Source organism: Erythrolamprus reginae, chromosome 2, assembly GCF_031021105.1.
Source record: "Erythrolamprus reginae isolate rEryReg1 chromosome 2, rEryReg1.hap1, whole genome shotgun sequence".
NCBI lineage: Eukaryota > Metazoa > Chordata > Lepidosauria > Squamata > Dipsadidae > Erythrolamprus > Erythrolamprus reginae.
The window spans coordinates 122,251,771-122,277,120 of NC_091951.1; the positions used below are offsets into that span (position 1 = coordinate 122,251,771).

A 25,350-nucleotide genomic window follows, 5' to 3' on the forward strand; every position below is an offset into this window, starting at 1 on the left:
GAGAATTTGTCTTTTCCCTTGGTCTTAGGTGACCCCTGTGAAATGATCATTTGACCCCCAAAGGGGTCCCGACCCCCAGGTTGAGAACCACTGATCTAGAGTATTTGAGTTTATTGTTTACAAAGTTATAGAAGGCACAAGTTGATTTTGTACGCAGGAGGTTTTCTTCTTGATTAATGTGATAGTTGGTACATTCAGTCTTTATTTGATGACATAAATTTTTATAGTGGTTTTTAAAGTTTGCAACATGGCCTGTTTTATTTTTAAGCCAGAGTAATCTTTTTTTGGATTGTAGCTTTCTTATTTTTATGGGTAATTTATTTTTCTTGGTTTTGGTGAATATTAGAGGTACAAATAATTTTATGACTCTTTGGATCTTGAGCAAAAATATATTGTAATAGTCATCTACAGTGATACAGCCAGAGAATATTGTGGTCCAGTCAAGAGATGAGAGATAAGATTCTATGTTTTCATAGTTGGCCTTTTTAAAGTTGAAATTGGTTGTCTTGTTCTTGGGGTTGTTTATTTGAGGAAGTACATTGAGGCAAAAGTCGATTCTTCTTCATTTTTTCTTAATCCTCCTCCCTGTTTCGGTTGCAACTTATCCGGTTGTGGAGTATGGTGGCTGTAATTGGGTCGTCTGACGATCCTTGTTGCAGCAGGGGACAGAAGAGGCCCAGTTCTCCTGCTGCCTGGCTTTCTGTATCCACACTGCAATGCCTTGCTGAATGGCCTGCTATTAAAGCCCTCATGTCATCAGGCAGCATGTAGTGTGTCTCCTGCACAGACTGGAAGTTGGGTGCATTATCTCTGGGGGGGTCCTTCAATTTGTATGTTGCGCTTTAGAGCTGGGCGCTGTCTCCTTCGCTAAGGGTAAAGAAATCTGCCTCACAAATCTGTGAATCAGATTTGGGAACAATAGATTTGTGAGGCAGCACTATCTGAGGCCTCTGATCTGGTAGGGGAGGCTGTGTGCTTGTGTTTGGCTGCTGCCTTTTTGCAGATTTTATCAAGTGCCTAGTGGCATCGTTTCTTAGATGCTTTCATTGAATTGGTAGTCTTGGCATTGAGCTTTCTGGAAGAAGTCTTGCGGGCTTGGTCAACCTGAGCTGAATTGCCTTTTTCGGAGTTACTGGGATTCTCCGTTTCATGTGTGAGAAGGGAGCCAGCTGATTCCATGGTTAAAATTGATATCAAGAGCTATCTGGCGGGAGCCACGGAGTTAGCCGTTCCAGGGGAACGAGGGATCGCTGTCTAATAACTATTCCTTGTTCCGGCTCCGTGAGCTCAACCCAGGGCACTGGTGATGAGTGTAACTCTGGCCCTGGGCTCAGGTTGCTGCTGCTTAATGCCAGGTCGGTGGTAAATAAAGCTCTCCTCATCCGGGATTTAATCCTGGATGAGGAGGCCGACCTGGCATGTGTAACTGAAACCTGGCTGGGCCCGGAGGGAGGAGTTCCTCTCTCGGAAATCTGCCCAGCTGGGTTTCAGATATGGCATCAACCTCGACCCCAGGGAAGGGGGGGAGGAGTGGCTATTATAGCCAGGGAGAGCCTTTGCCTGCGTGGGCTCGTTGCTCCGGAGATTGCGGGTTGCGAGTCCCTCCTTGTGAAGTTGGACTTAGGGGTTCAGGTGGGCTTGTTTCTCACATACCTGCCTCCCAGCTGCGTGTCAAAAGCCCTGCCTGTGCTGCTCGAGGAGGTAGCCGGGCTGGCGGTGGAGTTCCCCGGACTTATTGTCCTGGGGGACTTCAACCTGCCGTTGCTCGGCGAAACCTCTGGGTTGGCACAGGAGTTCATGGCCACCATGACAGCCATGGACCTGACTCAAGTAGTACAGAGTCCGACTCACGAGGGAGGGCACGCACCTGACATGGTATTCCTTTCCGAGCAACTGAGTAATTGTCTGAGACTAAGGGGCTTAGAAGCATTGCCTTTGTCATGGTCAGACCATTTCCTACTACGGCTTGACTTCCTGGCTCCAATCCTTCCCCGCAGGGAGGCGGAACCAATTAAGATGTTCCGCCCCAGACGCCTGATGGACCCAGAGGGCTTTCAGACGGCGCTTGGGGTTATTCCAGAGGCACTCGTCCACAGTTCGGCGGAGTCTCTTGCAGAGGCCTGGAACAAGGCTGCAGCGGAGGCTCTTGACCGGATTGCGCCTTTGCGACCTCTCCGTGGCGCTAGACCCCGTAGAGCTCCATGGTTCAACGAGGAGCTCCAGGAGTTGAAACGCCAGAAGAGACGTCTAGAGAAGCGATGGAGGAAGAGTAGGTCTGAATCTGATCGAACACTTGTAAGAGCTTTTATTAAGACTTACAAAGTGGCGCTCAAGGCGGCAAGATGCGCGTACCATGCCGCCTTGATTGCATCAGCGGAATCCCGCCCGGCCGCTCTGTTTAGGGTGATCCGCTCCCTTCTTAATCAGGGGGGAGTTGGGGAGCCCTTGCAGAGCAGTGCCGAGGATTTTAACACGTTTTTCGCTGATAAAATCGCTCAGATCCGGGCCGATCTCGACTCCAATTGGGAAACAGAGTCAACTGACAACGAGTCAGTCGAGGTGACTGGGGCACGTACTTGTCCACCTGTCTGGGAAGAGTTTGATCTGGTGACACCTGATGAAGTGGACAAGGCCATTGGATCTGTGAGTTCCGCCACCTGTTTACTGGATCCGTGTCCCTCCTGGTTGGTCTCGGCCAGCAGGGAGGTGACACGGAGCTGGGTCCAGGAGATTACCAACGCTTCCTTGGGGAGGGGAGTTTTTCCAACTCTCTATAAAGAGGCGCTCGTGCGCCCCCTCCTCAAGAAGCCCTCCCTGGACCCAGCCGTACTTAATAACTATCGCCCAATCTCCAACCTTCCCTTTATGGGGAAGGTTGTTGAGAAGGTGGTGGCGCTCCAGCTCCAACGGTCCTTGGAAGAAGCCGATTATGTAGGTCCCCAGCAGTCAGGCTTCAGACCTGGTTACAGCACGGAAACTGCTTTGGTCGCGTTGATGGATGATCTCTGGCGGGCCCGGGACGGGTTTATCTTCTGTCCTGGTGCTCCTTGACCTCTCAGCGGCTTTCGATACCATTGACCATGGTATCCTTCTGTGTCGGCTGGAGGGGTTGGGAGTGGGGGGCACTGTTCTTCAGTGGTTCTCCTCCTACCTCTCCGGCCGGTTGCAGTCGGTGTTAGTGGGGGATCAGAGGTCGACTCCGAGGTCTCTCCCTTGTGGGGTGCCTCAGGGGTCGGTCCTCGCCCCCCTGCTATTTAATATCTACATGAAACCGCTGGGTGAGATCATCCGAGGGCATGGGGTGAGGTATCATCAGTACGCTGATGATACCCAGCTTTACATCTCCACCCCATGTCCAGTCAACGAAGCAGTGGAAGTGATGTGCCGGTGTCTGGAGGCTGTTGGGGCCTGGATGGGTGTCAACAGACTCAAACTCAACCCGGATAAGACGGAGTGGCTGTGGGTCCTGCCTCCCAAGGACAATTCCATCTGTCCGTCCATTACCCGGGGGGGGGGGGGGAATTATTGACCCCCTCGGAGAGGGTCCGCAACTTGGGCGTCCTCCTCAATCCACAGCTCACATTAGAAAACCATCTCTCAGCTGTGGCGAGGCGGGCGTTTGCCCAGGTTCGCCTGGTGCATCAGTTGCGGCCCTATCTGGACCGGGACTCATTGCTCACAGTCACTCATGCCCTCATCACCTCGAGGTTCGACTACTGTAACGCTCTCTACATGGGGCTACCTTTGAAAAGTGTTCGGAAAGTTCAGATCGTGCAGAATGCAGCTGCGAGAGCAGTCATGGGCTTACCTAGGTATGCCCATGTTTCGCCATCACTCCACAGTCTGCATTGGTTGCCGATCAATTTCCGGTCACAATTCAAAGTGTTGGTTATGACCTTTAAAGCCCTTCATGGCATTGGACCAGAATACCTCCGAGACCGCCTTCTGCCGCACAAATCCCAGCGACCCATTAGGTCCCACAGAGTGGGCCTTCTCCGGGTCCCGTCAACTAAACAATGTCGGTTGGCGGGCCCCAGGGGAAGAGCCTTCTCTGTGGCGGCCCCGACTCTCTGGAACCAACTCCCCCCCCGGAGATTAGAACTGCCCCTACCCTCCCTGCCTTCCGTAAAGTTCTAAAAACCCACCTTTGCCGTCAGGCATGGGGGAACTGAAACATCCCCCCCGGGCATGTACAATTTATGTATGGTATATTTGTGTGTGTGCTTGTAGTATATTGGGGTTCTTTTTAAACTTTTTAAATATTTAAATTTATTTGAATCTATTTGGATTTGTACGATTTGTTTATGCCTTGTTGTGAGCCGCCCCGAGTTCGCGGAGAGGGGCGGCATACAAATCTAAATAATAAATAAATAAATAAATAAATAAATATGCTGTGCCCTAGGGCCGTGGCTGATTTGCAGCCCTGGAGGTTTTGGCTCTGAAGGGGTTTCACTCTAGTTATTGTTCCCTAGGGGCATGGCTCTGTGAATTGTAATTGCTGTGCCACCCTAGGAACGTGAAATTGGGGTGGGTAGCAACTCATTCCAGGACTTATTATTATGCCCATAATTGATAAGGTTGACCTTTTGGTGCTTTTTAGAGAGCTTTAATATAGTTTGAGGCATGATTCCTGTATGACACGGATATTTTGTGATAAGTGCGATGTGGAATATTTTATGCTGAGGTCCTATGTCTTTTCTAGTGAGACGAGATCGATGAAGGACCTTGTGGGCCAATCAGAAAGAAAATGGTTGCCGGAGCCTCGTGGCTGATTGAGTTGGAGGGACGATGGACAGAGGAGGGTGATTTATGTCTTAGACAGTGAACATCCATCGAATTTGGGCTTTCTGTGCTAGCTAGAGTCAAAATTAAGGTGGCAGAATTGAAATGGTGGGCGTGATACCGCTTGCCAGCTGATACAACAAAGTGATGCTGGCGCTTTGCACCACCCGAGCAGCTGCCCATGTCTTGAATGCCTCTCCAGCTAGTTAAGCTGAAACAAACTCACATTAGCAATAACTTCTCACTTTACTATAAAAGCTAATAAATCTCTCATCTAGGAAGAGTTGTAGCACAATAATCCAAGCTGAACGACTGAAGAAATGAATTGGAGAAGGGAGGAGCAACAACACTAGAAGCTTTGGCAAGGCTCACTCAAATCACCGAGCAGACATGATTAACCCATGCATGGCTGCTATATCCATCATGGGGGAGAACTTCCTGTTTCCTGACATCTGTTAGCTGCCAGAGAATCAAGAACTGAAAGGATGTACTATAATTAAGAAAGGGAAAAAATCCTCAAAGTCTTGTCTAATCAACAGGAAAATATAGAAAATTTTTGGCTTCCAGATGGATTGTTTCTTATTTTTCTGAATCAAAAGGATGATTGAGTCTAAACTCTAAACCAAAATACTAACCCAACAATAAGCTTAATCTTCTCTTAATAATTTGGCACCAAATACATTTTCCTGCACAGAGAAATCTATGTCAGTTAGACTATTTTAGTAAATATAAACAAAAGCAAAGATTTCTGTCAGACAAACCTCCCGAGGGCTGTACCAAAACAGAGAACAACAGAGCACTTATCAGAAACAGATGTAGTTACTTCATATGCATTATCTAGATAAAATGTATTAGCAAAATTATGCATAGAACTCATCCACACACAGTATTACATAAAGTCCCACGGTTCCCAAGTAACCATGGCCAAGGTTCTATATGTAATTCCTATTAACAAAATGGCTATTTTTACTATGATAGTCAGTTTTAGCTCTGTTCAAAGAATGCAACATATTTTAGTTGCCCATTTAATCCTGTGCCAGAAAGCATTTCAGTTAAATATTATTCTTTCTAACTATTGGTTTATTTTACTTTTTGGTGATGTAGTGTTGGTAAGGTGTTGGACTGCAACTGGGGGAACACAGGATCAAATCCATTTTCAACAAAGGAACCTCACTGGATGACTTTGGGTTAGTCACTCTGTCTCAGTATAACATACATTACATAATAATTGTCAATGAGGTTGTTGCAAAGGAAAAATTGCTATCAATTCTTAATGACAGAATCTAAAATAATTCTTTCCGTTAATGGACCATTGTGGAGCTCACCACTGTCCTCCATTTTAGATGTATTATATTACACTTTCATATCCAAATATACAGCTTTGTAATCAGGGACTTCTGTGTATGCCAGTGATAGTGAATCTATGGCACGGGTGCCACAGGTGGCACACGGTGCCATATCTGCTGCCACGCGAACCGTTGTCCAATGTGCATGTGTGTGCTAGCCAGCTGATTTTTGGCTCGCACATAGCCTCTGGGAAAGTTTTTGGCTTTCAGAGAGCCTCCAGTGGGATGGGGGGGGGATTTTTACCCACCTCCGGCTCCAGGAAAGCCTTTGGAGGCTGGGGAGAGCGATACAAGGACGTTTCCAGCCTTCAGAGGGCCTCCGGGGGCCAGAGGAAGCTGTTTTCCCCCTCTCCAGGCATTGAATTATGGGTGTGGGCCCTCGGGCATGCATGATGGTGCACGCACATGCTCTTTCAGCACCCGAATAAAAAAAGGTTCACCATCACTGGTGTATGCTATTGTCAAACTCTAGGCAGCAATACTTTTTATTTTAATTTTTTTTAAAGAAAGGTAGCAAAAGGAGGACTTTCCCTTTCCTTGCCATTACCAACCTGGCCAATAAGGAGTTGATGTAATCTGGGGTTGTTGGATCTGGACTCAGAGGTGGGGAGGTCACAAATGCAGCAGCCTTTGCCCAGTTCTTACTCCAGTAATGGGTTCCATCTGTTCCAAGACTGGCTGTGATTGGCTCACCAAACACAACATTGCCTGGTGATTGTCATGGGGGAAAGGGGAAAAAAAGGACAAAGAAATGCATTAGAGAAGGGAGCAGGAAAGCAGATAACATATCTTTTTTTAAAGGCAATCACTTATTTCTAATGGCTTCTTTGATTCTGTTTATCCAAATCATGACAACCAGATTTCAAAGACAAAACATCTGGGCTTAAAAATTGATATGTCTTCCAGTTTGCTTTTAAACCCAGATCAGATAAACTTTCGCCTTTAAAGAGAATGAGTTACAGACTGCTTTAAAGTAAAAGGGAATACTCTTAGCATGAGACCTGCTAAGTCTGTATTAGGTAACCAGATACATCTGGGAACTTTACAAATAAAAATGTAACTGGAACTAAGACCTACAAAAGTGACTCTACCGTATTCTTTCTTACCCAACTTAATACTCCTCCAAATACACAATTTTTTCTGTTATTCTTATCAACCTTACTGCTTGGCAGCTTTTAAGATTATGAAAAGGTTTTGCATCCTTCAAACAATTTCTGAGATGTTCTTTCTCCCTTAGCTATTCTTTTGTTCTATAAAATTGGCAGGGTGCATTTTGGGCTATTAGGTTGAGTGCAAGTTCTGATGAGACAGAAAATAAGATATAGTTGAAGATACAAAGCTGAACCAACATACCTTTTTTCCGGGCTTGTGATATCAGATCTGCGGCACTCTTGCTCATCACTTTAGTCACATACAATGGGCAGTTGGTCTGGCTGGCAATGGTGATGGCACGGAAGACAGCTTCAGCCTCCAACTGAAAAAGAGGATAACGAGTTCATACACATTCATATAGGATAAATAATCTCATAAGACCCGATGAATTCATTTTACTGCATAAGGTTTTGTTTTCAAGAATATAAAAAAGACCTCCAAAATTACCCATAATGTATATAAAGCAGACATGATAAACACAGTTCCAAAGTTTTTCTAACACAATATCAATCTGTGTTTCGTTTTCTCCATAAATCTGGCACTATCTTGGATCTTGCTATATGGATCTTGAATGTGTTACGGAGTAATTAAATGAGTTTGTTGGAGAAAGCATGGGTCCATATCTGGGCAAGCAGTGAAATATTTATGAAGGTGAAAAAGTTTATTATGTTTAGAGAAATTGCACTAATAAAGCAAATGGGCCTGAATTATGGAACGATTTGTATAAATATGAAGTTGAAGGTTAGCTACTGTACGCAACAGAACAATCCACAATGGAAGCAAAGCACGGCTGAGAATAAATGTAATATTCAGTATATAGTTTTATACTGGGCAAGAAGCTTGGCAAGACAAATTAACTTCCTTGTGATTGTTTTGCAATTATATGGCAAAATATATCAGAATAAGGTTTTTTAACAAAGTGTTGTTAAGAGATATAAACATTTGAACCCTTCTGCAGAAAATGTCATGTCATCTATAAACCAACATTAATTGTTGTGTATTTTAGGCTGACTGTACGACATAACAACGAGAAAGTATTTAAACCTTACAATTATCACTAAAAATGGAGTACAACTTGTACATAAATTATGTATATTGGTGTGTAGACAAGGGGAAACATGGATGGAAATGTACAGACAAGTATAGTTAGTGAGGTTGGTGGATTTAGATTTCTCTTTCATATCCTCTTAACTTCTGCTTTTTAATTTATTTTGCTAAATAACCCCCCCCCCCCACAGCATTCTCCGTAAGGTTACTTATCTTTCAGAGATTAAATGATGGACATGAGTTTATATATGGAAAACAGTATGAAGAATAAAAGAAGCATCATAACTGTAAACCTTGACCAATTGGAATAATATTAATTAATCTTTAATGTAACAGAACAAATGGATGGTTGCTTTTCTTTTGGACATCTTTTTACTATGTTAATACTACCCTACTGGGCATACATTTCAATCTAACAAGTAATTATTTTTAAACAGCCTTTGCCAAGATGATGAAGACCAAAGTGCTAAACTCCCACTGCTATAATTGCTAATCTGGAAAAATCTGGATTAAAACACTTCTGCACTAATACATTATGTATCTTGATTATTGATCTGTCAGAGACCGGTGTAATATTTGCACCTGGATATTTATATCTATTGTGACTGTAAGGGTTTTTCTACCCTTCCTGTGAGCCTGTTGGCCACTTTGGCTTTCCATGACAGAGTTGGCCTGTACTACTAGAACTTTCAACACTTCATCAAGTAAGCTAACTTTGGAACATTACATCACTGACTAGTCAGCCTGACTTCAATGGAAATTGCCTTCTGGCTGTCCAAGTATTTAGCAGAATGGGCCAAATACTGTTACACGGGAAAGGGAAAAACAAACAAAGAGTATCCTGAAAGGACACTGTCCTAAATACACAAATTATTCAAGGCTTTATTATTAAAAGGTTTAGCTTATAGCTTAGGCAGCTGTATATGAAGACTATGTTTTTCTGTCTTGCAGTATGAACTCCAAAACTTGGTTTCCTTCCCTAACACAATCCATGTATCCAAGAAATATTTCAGATTGAATGTAAAAGGTTTTATTGAGAAAATCCTATTTATGTGTCCTATTTTGATTCTGAGTATATTGCACCTTGAAACTAAGAAACTGTGAATTCAGCATCTGTCTGTTTAGAAGTATTGGAAAATGCATTGCATAAACTCTTCAAAAGAATGGAGTTCCATTGATGAAGGCAACTTGAACATGCTGCTTAGTCAAGGATGGAATTTTATGATACATAGTATGTTTTTTCTGAATACTTTTATTGTAATTTATCACAACAACGTTAATTTCAACTTTAATATGTTTATATTGTGTATGTGTACATCAATGAGTTTCTGCATGTCATCTTCAAGCCAGTGTTGACTTCTGGCAATTGTCTGGACTAGTCTGTGAAGCTTTCTTGTCGATATTTCAGAAGTGGTTTGTCATTGTCTATTTCCTAGGCTAAGAAAGGTCTGGCCTCAAGGTCACTCAACTGGCTCTGTGCCTAAGGCACCAGTAGAACTCACAGTCTCCCAATTTCTAGCCTGATATCTTAGCCATTACATCCAACTGGCCTTTTCATTTTAAGTGGCCACATAGAAATGGGGGGAAATCATAAGCCCGAAAAAGTGGTCGAAAATGAGCAAGCAAAACTACTGTGGGACTTCCGACTTCAGACTGACCGAATCAGTGGACATTTGAAAACCATCAGTACTGACAAAATCTCCACCTGTCAATTGCAAAAGGCCGCTTTACTGGGATCGGCAAACATAATTCGCCTCTACATCACACAGTCCTAGATGCTTGGGAAGCGCCCGACTGGTGATGAAATACGAAATCCAGCATAGTGATCTCGTTTGCTGAGTTGTATTGATATAATAATAATAATAATAATAGAATGCTACAACTGCAATTGTTTTATTAAACATGTAGACCACATGTGTTAAACTTGCGGCGTCACATTGTCTTCACGTGATGTTTCGTGATGTTTTTTCTATTCGCAGGGCTGGGGCGGGCGTGGCCTGCACATGACACATCTGGCCCACAGGCCACCGTTTGACACTTCCTAATGTAGACATATTCATACACAACATGCACAGAAGTAAGCTGTGACATCACAATGTGGCTAGTTATTTAAATCAGTGAGATGTTTGTTAAAGAACTTGAGAACATATACAGTATTTAAATAAATATATCTATAAAAGTGACTGATGTCCTAATTAAGACCCTCAAGCCAAGCTTCAAAAGAAATCCACTTATTTATTATGAGCTTCATGTTGGCATGATCCAAGTGAAGCCATCTCTGACCTCAGCAAGTCAGGAATGCTTCGTGAGTTGACATGTTACAAAGCACTTGTGTTGAAATTTTTCTACCTTATGTTCTTTGTTTCCTTTCCTACTCTATGTTCTTTGTGTTTTAGTTAATATAGGAATCAGATGAAATGTTGAACTCTACTTTCCATTATTTATTACAATGTGTGATAGTCTTTCACCTAAAATCCTACAGTAACATTTTGTTTAGCATTTCTCACAAGTAAAAATGTGTATCTTCTACCTGACTGTTATTAGATGATGACTGAATTTCAAAACCACATCTCATATACTCTCAGTCTCTTTACTAACAAATACATTTGCTAACCAATATAATTATTTCACAGATAAGATCAGGCATAGTTAAACTAGTAAAGAGATTCAGCATCCCTAATATGGCAACATTACCACATAAACCTGGGGTGACTGGTATCTGAGCAAATAATATAAATTTCCATTCTTCCCCTTTCCTCTAAATCTTCAACGCTAGCTACAAATGTTTAATAAGAAGAGAAAATATATAACACTATACCAAGACAATTGGAGTAAAATTTATTTTAAGATCAATAGTAAAAGTATGGTATCATTTAACATACTAGATAAAACTATTGTTATGCATTGTTTATTGTTATACATTATTTCTTAGTGAAGCAGAATCAAGTGGCCAGCATAATAAAACAACATTAAGAGTATTAACTCAATTAAAAAAACACAGTATTGCCACAAAATAATGGTTACCCATAAATTAAAATGTACAGGAATTTACATACCAAAGAATAGTATATTAATAATAATTAATCTAATTGATACTTTTATTTCTGCTGCATTAATTTTGATTTAAATGATTTATGGATCTTAAACTGATTTGAGAATTTAGCAAATTTCTATCAACTGTTTTTGCAAATGTGCCCATGGAGGTTTTAAAAAAATAATTATCTTAATTTTTAATGCCTACTTCTCAAAACTAAGCTTTTTACTGCTCAGAAGTAAATGTAAAAAGTTAAAAGCTCTATGTGTAAATTATTTTGGATACTATTCTTATTATGTCTTTAATAGGAATTTGCACCATCTAGTTCTTCATATAATTGTAAATTTGCTTAAAAATTGATATATAGAGAGTTATAATTCCAACAATGTATAAATGATGCTTTTTCATTTATCAGTAATATATTACCTCTTCTGGTCTACTTAGCACATGACCTTCTGGGCCAGTTATTCCCATCTCCAACATCCTAGCTTGCTCCTAAAGAATAGAACATTGAGCACTGAATCAGAAACAAGTTTCATTATTTCTTGATTTAACTGTTAACTGCTAAATGTATTGTGAATAATTTAGAACAAATGTTTTACACCTACCTTTCTTTTTCTTAGTATTAGTTTTAATCATTTAAATAAGTAATTTGAAAACATGATTTACATGTATACATATAATTAAACTTGCAGTATCCCTCTGGTTATATGATCAAAATTTGGTACTTGGCAACTGGTTCGTAAGTGTGAAAAACGGTCATAAGTCATCTTTTTCAATCCATTGTAACTTTAAACAGTCACTAAATGAACTGGAAAGGATTACCTCTATTTGAAAAATCTGAAGATTATCAAGTTTATGTCTCTAGGAAGTGGACAGGCTTACAACATTAACTCAGAGACTGCTGCAGCTCTACTAGCTATTGGCAGTGAGAAAGCCCATATTTAAACAAGGATATTTGAAGCTGAATTGATACAAAATTAAGGCTAAGCATAATGTACAACTCAAGCATTCAGACGGCCCTCGATTTCTGATCACAATTTGCACTGCTAAGCAAGGTGGCTGTTAAGTGAGTTGCACCTGATTTTACAGCCTTGTTTGACATGGCGATTAAGTGAATCACTGCGGTTATTATTAAGTATAGCAATGCAGTCCGTTAAGCAAATCCGGCTTCCCTCTTTGACTCTGCCTTTTGGAAGCCTGCTGAGAAGATCACAAATAACAATCAAAGGGTTTCAGGATGCTATAACCACCATAAATACATGTCGGTTGCTAAGGGCCTGAATTTTTTTCATTTTATTTATTTATTGGATTGGTATGCCGCCCCTCTCCGTAGACTCATGTGACTGAGGGAAAGCTATGGTGATCGTTAAGTGTGAGGATTGGTCGTAAGTCACTTTTTCCAATGTTATAACTTTGAACGGTCACTAAACAAACAGTTAATTTGAGGGCTACCTATGAGATGTGTCTTAAGGGTATTCTTTTCACATAGTACTATATTTCCATATACAATGGTACCTCTATCTAAGAACGCCTTTACTTAATCACACACATTATTTGCTTTTACATTGATTCCTATGGGAAAAATTGCTTCTTCTTACAAACTTTTCTACTTAAGAACCTGGTCACGGAACGAATTAAGTTCGTAAGTAGAGGTACCACTATATATAGTTATAGTGTTGCTTGTATGTTTATTTATTTCATATGGTATAGCAAAATGTAGCATTACTGCATAAAATTCATAGAAACCACATACAATATCAATTGTGTACATGCTTAGTAGCTGTTATTTGGTCAAGAAAAGGCAGAACTTTACCTGTGCAATTATGTCCCCATTTTCAGCATGAACCTGAGCTACGGCACCAAGTTCTCCTAAGAAACTGAATATCTCATACAGCTGAAAAATAGAATGCAATAAGAAAAGTAGCATTAAGAGACTGAATATTTAACTCTGTACGGTAATGTCTCAAATGAACATATTTTGTCAAAATTAATTTTGTATGCATAGTACAATAATCCATTTCTTACCTCTGTGTTTGACATCTGGTACAAATCCTTATAGGCCATGTAAACCAGGAAAGAGTTAACTCCTAAAATAAGGAAATATTATGCAACACAAGTATTGGCAAAGAAGTAATACAAACATATTCTGTATAAAGAATGGAATGAATTTTTTTTGCAAAAATATCTTAAATGTAATGAAATATATTGCCCACACTCTGGAAAACAAAGAGGATGTTGTTGAATCTACTGGGCCTTAGTTTATTATTTCTCATAAGATTACAGAAATAATCCCCACATGATGAGGGATTTATGAAAAGATGATTTTATGTTTATGCAAAGGATCTGTTCCTTTGAGAAGTTTATAATGCTGGGAAAGGGGAAGAAAAGAGAAAAATCGACGATGATGGGTGTATTATTGGTAAAGAACCAGATTGGTGAAAGGACTATTAAGAGCCTCTTCTAACTCGATGGCAATAATTTAGCTTATTAAAAGTCCTCGGAGAGGGGTGGCATATAAATCCAACGAATTAATAAATTTACAAAGTTGCTTATGAAATGATACAGTAATTTGGAAGAAAGAATGACAAAAGTGATGGGGGGTGCATTTGCAGCACTAAACAATTGATATTATTCTTTGTAAATAATTTTTTACACTTCATATACCATGAAGCTAACTTTATGATGAAAAATAGCTGAAGAAATTACATTAGTGCAATTCAGATTTAATTGCAACTAAATCTGAATTGCAAACTTTTGGTCCCTAAGTGACACATCCTGAACAGTTTTTTAACTCTTCTTACAATGAACTGATGATATTTGAAGAATGCGAAAAGCCAAGAAGAGATCTTGGAATTAACAGACCTTTCTCTTTGATGAGTGTATGCACTTCCTGCTTGACGCTGTCATTCCAGTGGGTAATGTCCACATGCAAGGAGTAGTCACAGCAAGCCTTCCCATCACCCCATTCTCTCCATTTCTCATAAGCTTCTACCAGGCTTGATTCAGTTTCAGGTACAACATGGTCAACTGTGAAAAAGAGTAAGCTCTAGCAGAGAATCAAGAACAGAAGTCCTTCCCTCCTGAGTTTGTCTGCTAAACTATGTCCTCAATATCCTAAATAAAATGTACATTAATTGTGAAACATCATAACTCATAATGATTAAAATATTCTGTATAGCTGAAGGGTTAAAAAAACCCAAATACTTCAGAGATCAGCTAATTAAATTATTATGGCTTCAGTTTCTTATTTAGAATATTGCTTTTGGAGTCTGAAGAACAGAAGAACCGGTCTTCTCGATGCATGGAGAGTCCATATGTGGGTAATTCTTCAGCCTTATTGGCAGGGACTGAATTAAAAATTAACATATTTATTAGGTCTCGTCCATTAGTTGCCCTATTAGGTCAGTCAATAAAAACAAAGGAGTGTAAAGTATAAATCAACCAAACTTTATTAACCGTAAACAGAAACTAACAACAAGAAATGTGAAGTGCGCCCCTGGCCAAAAAGGTTTGGACTCTCCTTGCAGTGCATCGAGAAGACCGTTCGGGTAAGTTTAACCATTCTTCTCCACTGCACTGCCAAGGAGAGTCCAATGTGCGATATACCCAAGCACACTGAATCAGGGCGGGACAGGCTGGACCAGGGGCGCCAGAACACACACACCTGCCAAGGCATAGGAGTCCAAATGATAGTGTTGCGACCAAGTCGCAGCCCGGCAAATGTCTTCAATTGGAGCCTGTGTAGTCCAAACGGCCGTAGTAGCCGCGCTCCTGGTAGAATGAGCCGTCACCCTGTCCGGCAAAGGAGTCGATCTTACCTTATATGCCTCCATGATATAGGAGCAGATCCACCTGCTGATTGTCTTGGAAGATACCCTGGCTCCCATAGATGATGGGAGGAAGGATACGAATAAGGACTCAGTCTTTCTAAAGGGCTTAGTCCGGCAGACATAGATTTTCAAGGCCCTGCGGACATCCACCTTGTGCCACTGCAACTCAAACGGATGTGATCCATGTGTAAGAAGTCGGGAAGAACGATGTCTTGAGGTCGATGAAATCTTGAATTGACCTTGGTTAAGAAACAGGGGTCTAGCCGCAGGATCAACCTGTCAGGTTGAAAGATGCACAAATCTGGACGAACGGATAAAGCTGAGAATTCCGAGACTCTCCGTGCCGAAGTAATAGCCACCAGGAAGGCCACTTTAGCTGAGAGGATACGGAGGGAGACTTCACGTAATGGTTCGAACGGGGGTTCTGTGAGTGCCTGCAGAACCAAAGGAAGATCCCAGGACGGAAAACGATGGATGGTTGATGGAGATAGGTTTAATGCCCCCCGGAGGAAGTCTCCAATCCACGGATGGTGTGAAATTGGGCACAGGGGATCTGGTCGCAGTAGAGTGGCTATGGCCGCCACTTGTCTACGCAGAGTGTTAGGTGCCCACCCCCGTCTAGACCCTTCTGTAAGAATGCTAGTAACTGGACAACAGAAGACGACTGGGATTGTATCCCTTGAGCCCTACAAAATTGACAATAGGTTGCCCAGGAAGATGTTCTTTCCTCAAGCAGTCCCCCTCAACCACCACTTGGCAAGTTTCCACCACTGAGGATCTGGGTGGACTACTGACCCTTGAGTGAGGGAAACCTGGTGGTATGAAAGGATCCATGAAGGGGAAATTGACAGGTCCATAAGGTCCGCAAACCATGGTCATCTTGGCCAGTGAGGCGCAACTAATAAGACCTCGACTCGTTCCAGGAGTATCTTGGTGACTACTCTGGGGATCAGAGAAATCGGAGGGAAGGAGTATAGTAAGTCCCCCAGCCATGGAGAAAGCAGTGCGTTGACTCGTTCCGCTCCCAGGGATGGGAAATGGGAGAAGAACCATGGAACCTGATTGTTGCAGCTTGTCGTGAACAGGTCCACCTGTGGTCTGCTGTAACGGAAAATAATGTCCTGAAACAGGTCTGGATTCAGGGACCATTCCCCCGAGTTGAGTGTCTTTCGACTCAGCCAGTCTGCTTGGATGTTTGATATTCCAGAGATATGCTCTGCGCAAATTGAGGCCAGATGCGACTCCACCCAAGTAAAGAGTGTGTGGGCTCCTGCATTAGGCGGCCCAACCTCCTGCCGCCCTGATGGTTCACATGGGCGCAGGTGGCTACATTGTCCATCATAATGAGAATGTATTGGCCTTCAACAAGGTCCGCAAAGCTCAGAAGTGCTCGGAACACCGCCCAGAACTCTAGCAGGTTGATATTGAAGTCCGTGAGGTCCTCTGACATACAGAGGCCCTGTGCAACCTGGGAGTTGGAATGAGCTCCCTAACCAGAGAGGCTGGCGTCTGTGGTGATAGTCACCTCCCGATGGTAGAGGAAAGGTGATCTTCTGCTCAAAGTCGACAAGCTCCACCAAGGGAGGGAGCGGCGGACCTCCGTAGTTATTGATACCGGTTGTCTGGAATGGCTGGTCCGTGCTCTCTGAAAGGGGAGCAGGAACCACTGCAACAGCCTGGCATGGAGTCGCGCCCGGGGCACTATGTCTATGCAGGAAATGAACATTCCTAGTAGTTGGGACAGGAATGCCAAGGTTACTCTACCGTGGTGTTGTAGGTATGTCACCATGGTTCTGATCTTTTCTTGCCGTTCTGTTGAAAGGTATCTATCATGGTGCCCAGATGAGGCAGGCACCTGGTTGGCTCTTTTCGTAGTTGATCGTAAAACCTCGCATCTCCAAGGACCGTATGGTCTCATTCAGATCCCTCCGTGCCTGCTGCAGACTCATGAACAGAATGATGATAAACCAGGTACAACATGAGGCATAGATCCATTGTCGGATGGATGCCAGAATTGTGTGCAAGGAATGCATCTTGAACCTCTGATAGAGGATGTATATATTCTGCTGTCTGAGGTTCAAAATTAAATGGCATCCGCCCGAGGCCTTTGGCATCACAAAGACCACTGAGTAGAACCCCTGTCCCTGTTGTGCAGGTGGTAAAGGTTCAATTGTCCAATGTCTAGCAAATGGTGGACCTCTTGGGCCAGAAGGGCACGCTTCTGCAAGACGGCCAGCACGGGGCATTGTAAGAATCTGTTCAGTGGAGTTTGTTTGTTTGTTTGTTAATTAATTAATTAATTCATTCATTCGATTTTTAGGCTGCCCTTCTCCTTAGACTCAGGGCGGCTTACAACATGTTAGCAATAGCACTTTTTAACAGAGCCCCCACAATTCGGGTCCTCATTTTACCCGCGTTGGAAGGATGGAAGGCTGAGTCAACCTTGAGCCGGTGGTGAGATTTGAACCGCTGACCTATAGATCTTCAGTGAGCTTCAATGGCCTGCAGTTTAGCAAGCCATGAGCTACCGTGTCTAATGCCCAAGCATCGGTAGACATAGTCTCCCAAGGTGAAGGACTGTAGGCAACCGCCAATGGCAATACCCAGACGAAAGTCACTTGGGCTTATGGTAAACGCCTCAGTTGAGGGAACAGGCAGGCCTGACTGGGCAATACCCCGCAGGGCAGAGGCCCAGAAAGTGAATACAATGCCTTACCTTTGATCTTCTTCCTATGGAGAAAGAGTGGACAAGTTCATCTTTATATATTAATTTATACAGTAATTTATACAGAAAATTTAACCTATATCTTGGGGAAGGAAAAACTCATAGTCCCTACACTATGACTGAGTTTTTAAGACTGACCTAATAGGGCAGCTAATGGGCGGGACCTAATAAATATGTTAATTTTTAACTCAGTCCCTGCCAATAAGGCTGAAGAATTTCCAACATTGGACTCTCCCTGGCAGTGCAATGGAGAAGAAGTATTATTTTAGTCCATATTCTTGTAAAAAATTAAGAAAATTGTTTAGATCAATTCAGTGAACCAAAAGGGAAAATATTTGAAGTTAGAAACATTTTACAATTGTGCAGAAAAAAACTTGTAATTTTCATATTTATTAGCTTTTATGCAGCAAATGAGCCAAGAATATATTTTATTCCTTGTAATTTCTCACATAAAATGAATTTGGACAGTGATTTGAAAAATAAGATCCTAATTTAATATTACAAATATTCTAGATGCTCCCAATAGATTTTTGTTGAGATTCCAGCTTCTCTATTCTCCACAAATACCCATTTTAAAAATGGATGTGTAGCTTCCTAAGATGCAGTCTAAACACTTTTTGCTGCGATTGATGTAAACTCAATGTTCATTTCAGACTTTTCCTATGGCAAACACCTTCAACAATAATTAGAAATGCCAAACCAAGAACTATGCATTAACTGTTTATAATTGAAATTTATCCTGATTTAAAAAAAATAATAATTTAAAATGTGAGCCAAGAATTTCTCTTCCATTTTAGTTTGCTCTGTTTGTTCTGAGACATATTTGGCCAAGTGCCTATTTCTTTCTGCAGGCATTTACGATTTGTTAAGGACCACAGCAGCTGAAATCTAGGCACAGACAAAACATTTATTAGCTATTCTGAACTATTTAAGGTTTTCTTTACAGATTTTAATCAAAATATGCAAATATCTCACTTTTCAAGCACAGAATTCAAGTATTCCAAATCAGATTGGAAATTGAGGTCTTAAAATATATGGAGGACATGAGGACACCATACGTCTCAGAAAGACTAAGCATTTTATAGCATTTATTTTGGTTTCTCTTCATATCATATAAAAATTTCACCTTTATAGAATTTTGTAATATATATTCCACTTGTCTTCCATTTCTCTGAATGAAGAACTTGATATACTTGCAGATAAGGTGAAATTTTTAGGTATCAACAATTATTGTCACCTATTTACCAATAGGAGTACAGTGATCCCTCGGTTAGCGCGGGGGTTACGTTCCAAGACCTCCCGCGCTAACCGATTTCCGCGTTATACTGGATGCGGAAGTAAAAACACCATCTGCGCATGTGCGCCCTTTGTTCCATGGCCGCACATGCGCAGAAGGTGGAGCGACGCAAGTTCGGAGGCTGGCAATGCAATGGTGATTTTTCCGGGCTCCTCGCCGCTACCCACAGGGCAGCGCTGGCGGCAATGGCAATGGCAACCCTCCCTCCTTCCCTCCTTCCCTTCTCTCCCTCCCTCCTTCCCTCCTTCCTTCCTCTCACCGGCTTTCTTGGGGCAGCGCTGGCGGCAATGGCAATGGCAACCCTCCCTCCTTCCCTTCTCTCCCTCCCTCCTTCCTTCCTGATTTTGGCCAATCAGCAATCAGTATGACGTCATCGGGCGGGAAAAACCGTGGTGTAGGAAAAAAAACGCGGACTTATTTTTTAATTAATATTTTTTGAAAAACCGCGTTGCAGCGTTTCGCGCTAATCGGGAACGCGCAAATCGAGGGATCACTGTATCCTTGAATATATAGTATACAATAATACTTTTTTAAAGTATTTAATCAAAATAACATGAAAAACTGCAGCAATTTGCAAGTAAGCCAATTATAAAACTGCATATGAAAATTCTGAGAGCTTATACACAGATGTTGCATTTTGGTGAAAAATTTGCGGCTTCCTATTAAATGGTACTAAATCTAGTCATTATGTAATGTGCGTGCGCACACACACACACACAAACACACACATCATGCATATAAAGTATATATTACAACGTATTCTGTAAAATATATGGGAAAAACTGCAGTTTATTCTAAAGGATGGTCACATAGGTGACTGAATACTGTAACAAAGATAATGGCCAGTTCCTAGACTTCTAAAGTAGTTTTCAGAAAACTGCTTCCCATGGAGAAAGCGCATAAGATCCTAAAAAGGGTTACAAGTGAATATTATATATCAGAAATTTAGCTTGCATAATAATAATAATAATAATAACAACAACAACAACAACAACAACTGGACTACTATTTAACAACATTGAAAATGGATAGAAAAATCTTCCTTTCATCCTCCAATTCCATACCCTTTCCCAGTCATCAAAATCTATTATGTACAGATATGTGGTAACTACATTCTGAGCACACGTGACCATAACTTCTTTAACCCTTTCCTCTTCCATTTTGTAATTTAAAATGCAATTATAAAGTTTAGTAACCATTTTTTCCTCACGGCCCAATAAGATTTTATCTAATTCTTGATAATTTGTTTGAAAGCCAAATTGTACCAAATCTAATCTATATTTATTATGTAATTTGGACGTATGGCCACCAATCAATATTTAAGCTATATATAAAGCCAAATTCTCCCTCGTTTTAAGTTTGTTTTGCTCATCTAGTAATTGTTTGCATGTAATTCTTTTATTTAAGTTTGATAAGTTGGGATGGATCATAGCTTACAATGGAAGTAGCCATTTGGGGATTTGAGTATATTTTTTTTCCTAATATCTAGCCAATATCCTCCTAATATGGTGTTTACCAAAGTACATAAATGTGAATTTTACTTTCATCGCTCCAGAGATATTCGTTCCACCCAAATTGTAGATTGTGTCCTTCAATAGTTTGTTAATAAAATCCATTCTTTCAGCCAGGTTAAAAAGAAAAAGAAAAATCCTTCTTGCACTTACTGATCATGGTAGTCCCACCCGCCAGGGCTGCTTTTGTCCCCTGGAAAAAGTCATCCACAGCTGTCATTCCTTTGTATGGCATCTGCAAGTGAGTGTGGACATCAATTCCACCAGGGATAACCATCCTCCCATTGGCTTCTATAATCTTCACTCCTCCAGGAACTATTAAGTTGTCACCAATTTGCCTGATAGAAAACAAAATAAAAAATAGTGGTATCTGTACTTAAGAACTTAATTCATTCTGTGACCAGGTTCTTAAATAGAACAGTTTGTAAGTAGAAGCAATTTTTCCCATAGGAATAAATGTAAAAGCAAATAATGCATGCAAACCCATTAGGAAAGAAATAAAAGCTCGGAATTTGGGTGGGAGGAGGAGGAGGAAGAAGAGGAGGAGGAGAGTCACTGCCGAAGGAAGAAGGTGACGTGAGGGAAATCAAAAAATCCAAAACTTTAAGGCTTAAAAAAAAAAGAGAGGGACTCTGAGGCGGTGAGGAGCATGTGCTTCCAATACACCAGGCGCGAGGCTGCTTCCCATACACTGGCTGCTGCTGCTACCTCTTCCTTCCCATGCTGAAGGGCTCGCCCCTCCTCTCCCTCGTTTTGTAGCCGGTGCCTTTCCTTTGCTGTGGTGACTCCTTGGCTGCCCAGAGCAAAGAGAGCGTTTCTTTTCTCTGGGCGCTGGCAGAGGTTTATTCCCTCTCCAAGCGCCCAGAGAAAAAAGAAATGCTTCGTTCGCTCTGGACTGCCAAAGCCTCCTTAAGCGCCACCAAAAGGCTCCTCTGGCAGCCCAGAAAAGCCCGAGATGGCCTTGATTAAAGGGCGAATAGCAGGAAACTGTCCAGGCCTTCATGTCGCTCTCAAATTTCCTGGGACTCGGGTTCTTAAGTAGAAAATGATTCTTAAGAAGAAGCAAAAAAATTATTGAGTACCCAGTTCTTATCTAGAAAGGTTCTTAAGTAAAGGCACCACTGTAGTTGAGATAGGCACATCCATTTAAAATGAAAAAATGAAAATGTTCCATAGGATTTAAGAATCATTTTCTCATGTATTTGTTATTTGCCTCATTTTGTATCATTCAAATATCTATTTTTAATTTATTATTAAATGCACACTCCAACTGTTTGTGTAAAGTGACAAGGCAGATTATAAAAACCTAAACATTCAAAATATAAAACATATCCATGACCCTAAAAGGACAGAAATAAAAATATACTGATATCATTAAAACAATGAACGTTTAAAAGTTTCTTGATAGAGATTCAGTTTTGGCAACAGGTTATCTCTCCCTGATTATGTCACCCCACCTCATTAGGGGTCCTTGGTGCACTCTTCAACTCTTCCACAAATATTCCCCTTTACTGGCACCCTATTAGTACTGGCAGAGAAGGAGGGCTGTGGACACTATCTACAAGGGACCTACATTAGAGAGGGTGGGCCTTCTCTCCCCTGTGCTCATCCTTTTAAACATCCTCCCTACTCCCCACAAAATTAAATTAGCTTCATCCCTCTTAGATGGCCTTGGAAGTCTGTCAACATCTGATTATGTCATCAGGCCTGGGAGCCCCAGGAAACCAGTGACTTGTCTAGATGGTGCCATAAATGAGGGAATATATTCATTTTCTGTTTGCTGTTCTGTTGTTGTATACAGTGGTACCTCGTGATACGAACCCCTTGTGATACGAACCCCTCATGATATGAACCTGGGATTCGGAAATTTTTTGCCTCTTCTTACAAATTTTTTCCGGCTTACGAACCCACCGCAGATCGCAAAATGGTGCTCCGCTGGGCGCTGCTGCCCGGCTATCACCTTTTAAAACAGCTGGGGGGCTTCTTGGCATTCTCCCAAACCTGAACTTTTCGGGTTCGGGAGGCCGCCGAGAAGCACCGCCACCTGGCTATGACCTTCTGAAACAGCCGGGGGGCTCCTCACGTTTTGGCCTCCAGGAAGGACGTCTTCGTGACGTCAAAACTCCGCCCATGGAATTCCCTATTGGGATTCCCCACCTCCTTTCCAGCCTCCAGATCGGCCGAAAACGCCGCCGTCGATCGCAAAAACGGCGCTCCGACAGGCACCGCCGCCCGGCTGTAAGCTTCTGAAACAGCTGGGCGCTTCTTGGCGGCTTCCGGAACCCTAACCCGAACTTCTGGGTTCAGTGTTCAGGAGAATGCCGAGAAGTCCCCTGGCTATTTCAGAAGGTGACAGCCGGGCGGCGGCGCTTCTCGGCAGCCTCCCGAACCCGAACCTAAAAAGTTCAGGTTCGGGAGAACACCGAGAAGCCCCCCGGCTGTTTTAAAAGGTGACAGCCGGGCAGCGGCACCCAGCGGAGCGCCATTTTGCAATCCCCCCCCTTTGCATGGATTAATCGCTTTTACATTGTTTCCTATGGGAAACAATGTTTCATCTTATGAACTTTTCGCCTTACGAACCTACTTCCGGAACCAATTAAGTTCGTAAGACGAGGTATTACTGTATATTATTCCTTTAATTAACTTTTTATTTTTTAATGTTAACTTTATTTTTAAATGCCGATCTCTATGTTAGGATTTTATTTAATTATCATACAATCACCCAGAATCCCTGATCTGAGATGGAAAGCTTTACATTTGTTTGATAAAGCAATGGCTGAATAAATTTAAAAAATACATAAAATTATTACTTTGCAGAAGCTCAAAGTTATTTCATTCATGCTTTATTCTGCAAACAAAGTGTGACTCTTCAAGAAAAAAAGTACTTTATTAAATAAATAAACATTTTTTTTAACAAGAGGCATTCTGTCTATTGCAACAATAAGGTTACACATTAGGTTGAGAACCAACAAAATCAGAAGATACAAAACTTTTCTTCTGTTTCTTATGTCTCAAGGAAACGCATCAAGGAAAAATGTTATGGAATATAGTGATCCCTTGTTTTTCGCGGGGGATGCGTTCCAAGACCACCTGTGAAAAATGAATTTCCGTGAAGTAGAGGAAAGATATTTTTTTATGTATTTAACGAGTATTTGGACTTTTATAATCCACCCTTTGCATTAAACAGTCATTCTATAATGTTTCTCAGCTGGAACTACATGTGATATCCTACCAGTTTCTTTAATAGAGTACAGTAGTACTGTAGAAGAATTTTATGAATTTCTAATGGCTTTAAAATTTTCAATGGATTTAATGGATTTAAGCCCCCTTTGAAAACCCGTGAAGTAGCGAATTCGCAAAAGATGAACCACAAAGTAGCGAGGAATTACTGTAGTTTGCTTTGGATTTCTCAAAATTGCAAAGTTGTGGAAGCAGGTAAAGGTTCAAGTAAGAATGTTAGAAGGACCAAGTCATTATAAAAGCAATACAAATGCTAACTGTTCTTCCCTTTGAGAAGCAACTAGTTGTCAGTCTGTTTCAGCACACAAGTGTGGGGGGGGGGAGAATTGAAATATGGAACTGATATGAATTCAAGTCTGTTGGCAGTTGCTGTTTTTCTGATTTAATTCCAGTTTCTCGAGGTGACCCGGCCACAAAGTGATACTAGGGGTTGGAGCTGTCCTATGTGTTCCGCAGCAGCTCACCTCAAGGCCCCCAGAACCAGACTATCCACGCCCCGACACTTGCTTCACACAATACACTGTTTTCTACAACAGCACTACAGTAGTCCCTCGCTATATCACGCTTCACCTACTGCGGCTTCACTCCATCGTGGGTTTTCAAGAAATATTAATGAGAAAAATCATTCGCGGATCTTCGCTAGTTTGCGGGTTTCTGAGGAAGTCGATCAGCAGATTTAAACAGCCCGCGGAACTCGATCGGCAGGTTTTTCAAAAAATATATATATAAAATTGTAAATCCTGTATTTAAATACTGTATCTAAAATAAATACTGTGTGGGAAGGGTTTATAAACACTTAAAACAATGAAAACTTACCAAACAATTACAATATAAATACTTAAATAAGTACTATCAGTCGATAAATTCCCCATCGTGGATTTCACCTATTGCGGCCGGGTCTGGAACGTAACACCAGCGATAGGTGAGGTCTTACTGTATACTATATTGCAATAAGAATACTTTTTTTCTTTTTGAAATTTGTTTTTCTTTGAAATAAATTTTTTTGCTGAAAATATATCAAAACTGAACTATATTTTTAATGTTCTATGTGAAAGAATTTTAGAAAATCTTTCTTTATATGGACTCATATTCTACATGAGGCTACTTTTAAAGGGCTTTTTAAAATAATTCAATTAGTGTAAGAATCCTGTGTTATAATAGCCAATTTTTGGAGATACAGTTTAGATGAAATTGCTTCTAATGAAGTTCTATGACCATTCTGGGTTTTTTAAAATGATCCAATACATTATGCCATTAGCAACTTTGATTTTCAATTCACAATGTCCTCCTCTTTCAAATGCTAATTCTTACTTCCAAGGTAATATTTAAGAATGTTTTAAATACTAGATAGCAAATATGCCAATATTTGAAGCACTGAAAAAG

The 25,350-nt window shown here is 41.3% G+C and overlaps 1 protein-coding gene across 2 annotated transcripts in view; it reads right to left on the reverse strand.

Annotated features, from left to right (window-relative positions):
- The window catches only part of DPYSL3 (dihydropyrimidinase like 3), a 70,165-nt gene that overhangs the window by 10,594 nt on the left and 34,221 nt on the right, over positions 1–25,350 (reverse strand). For both annotated transcript variants that reach the window (XM_070739390.1, XM_070739391.1), the window contains exons 3-9: positions 20,881–21,065; positions 14,227–14,391; positions 13,390–13,451; positions 13,178–13,258; positions 11,788–11,856; positions 7,482–7,602; positions 6,680–6,836 (exon numbers count right to left, since the gene is read on the reverse strand). In XM_070739390.1, coding sequence (XP_070595491.1) covers positions 6,680–6,836; positions 7,482–7,602; positions 11,788–11,856; positions 13,178–13,258; positions 13,390–13,451; positions 14,227–14,391; positions 20,881–21,065 — 840 coding nt within the window. The remainder of the gene's footprint in view (positions 1–6,679; positions 6,837–7,481; positions 7,603–11,787; positions 11,857–13,177; positions 13,259–13,389; positions 13,452–14,226; positions 14,392–20,880; positions 21,066–25,350) is intronic.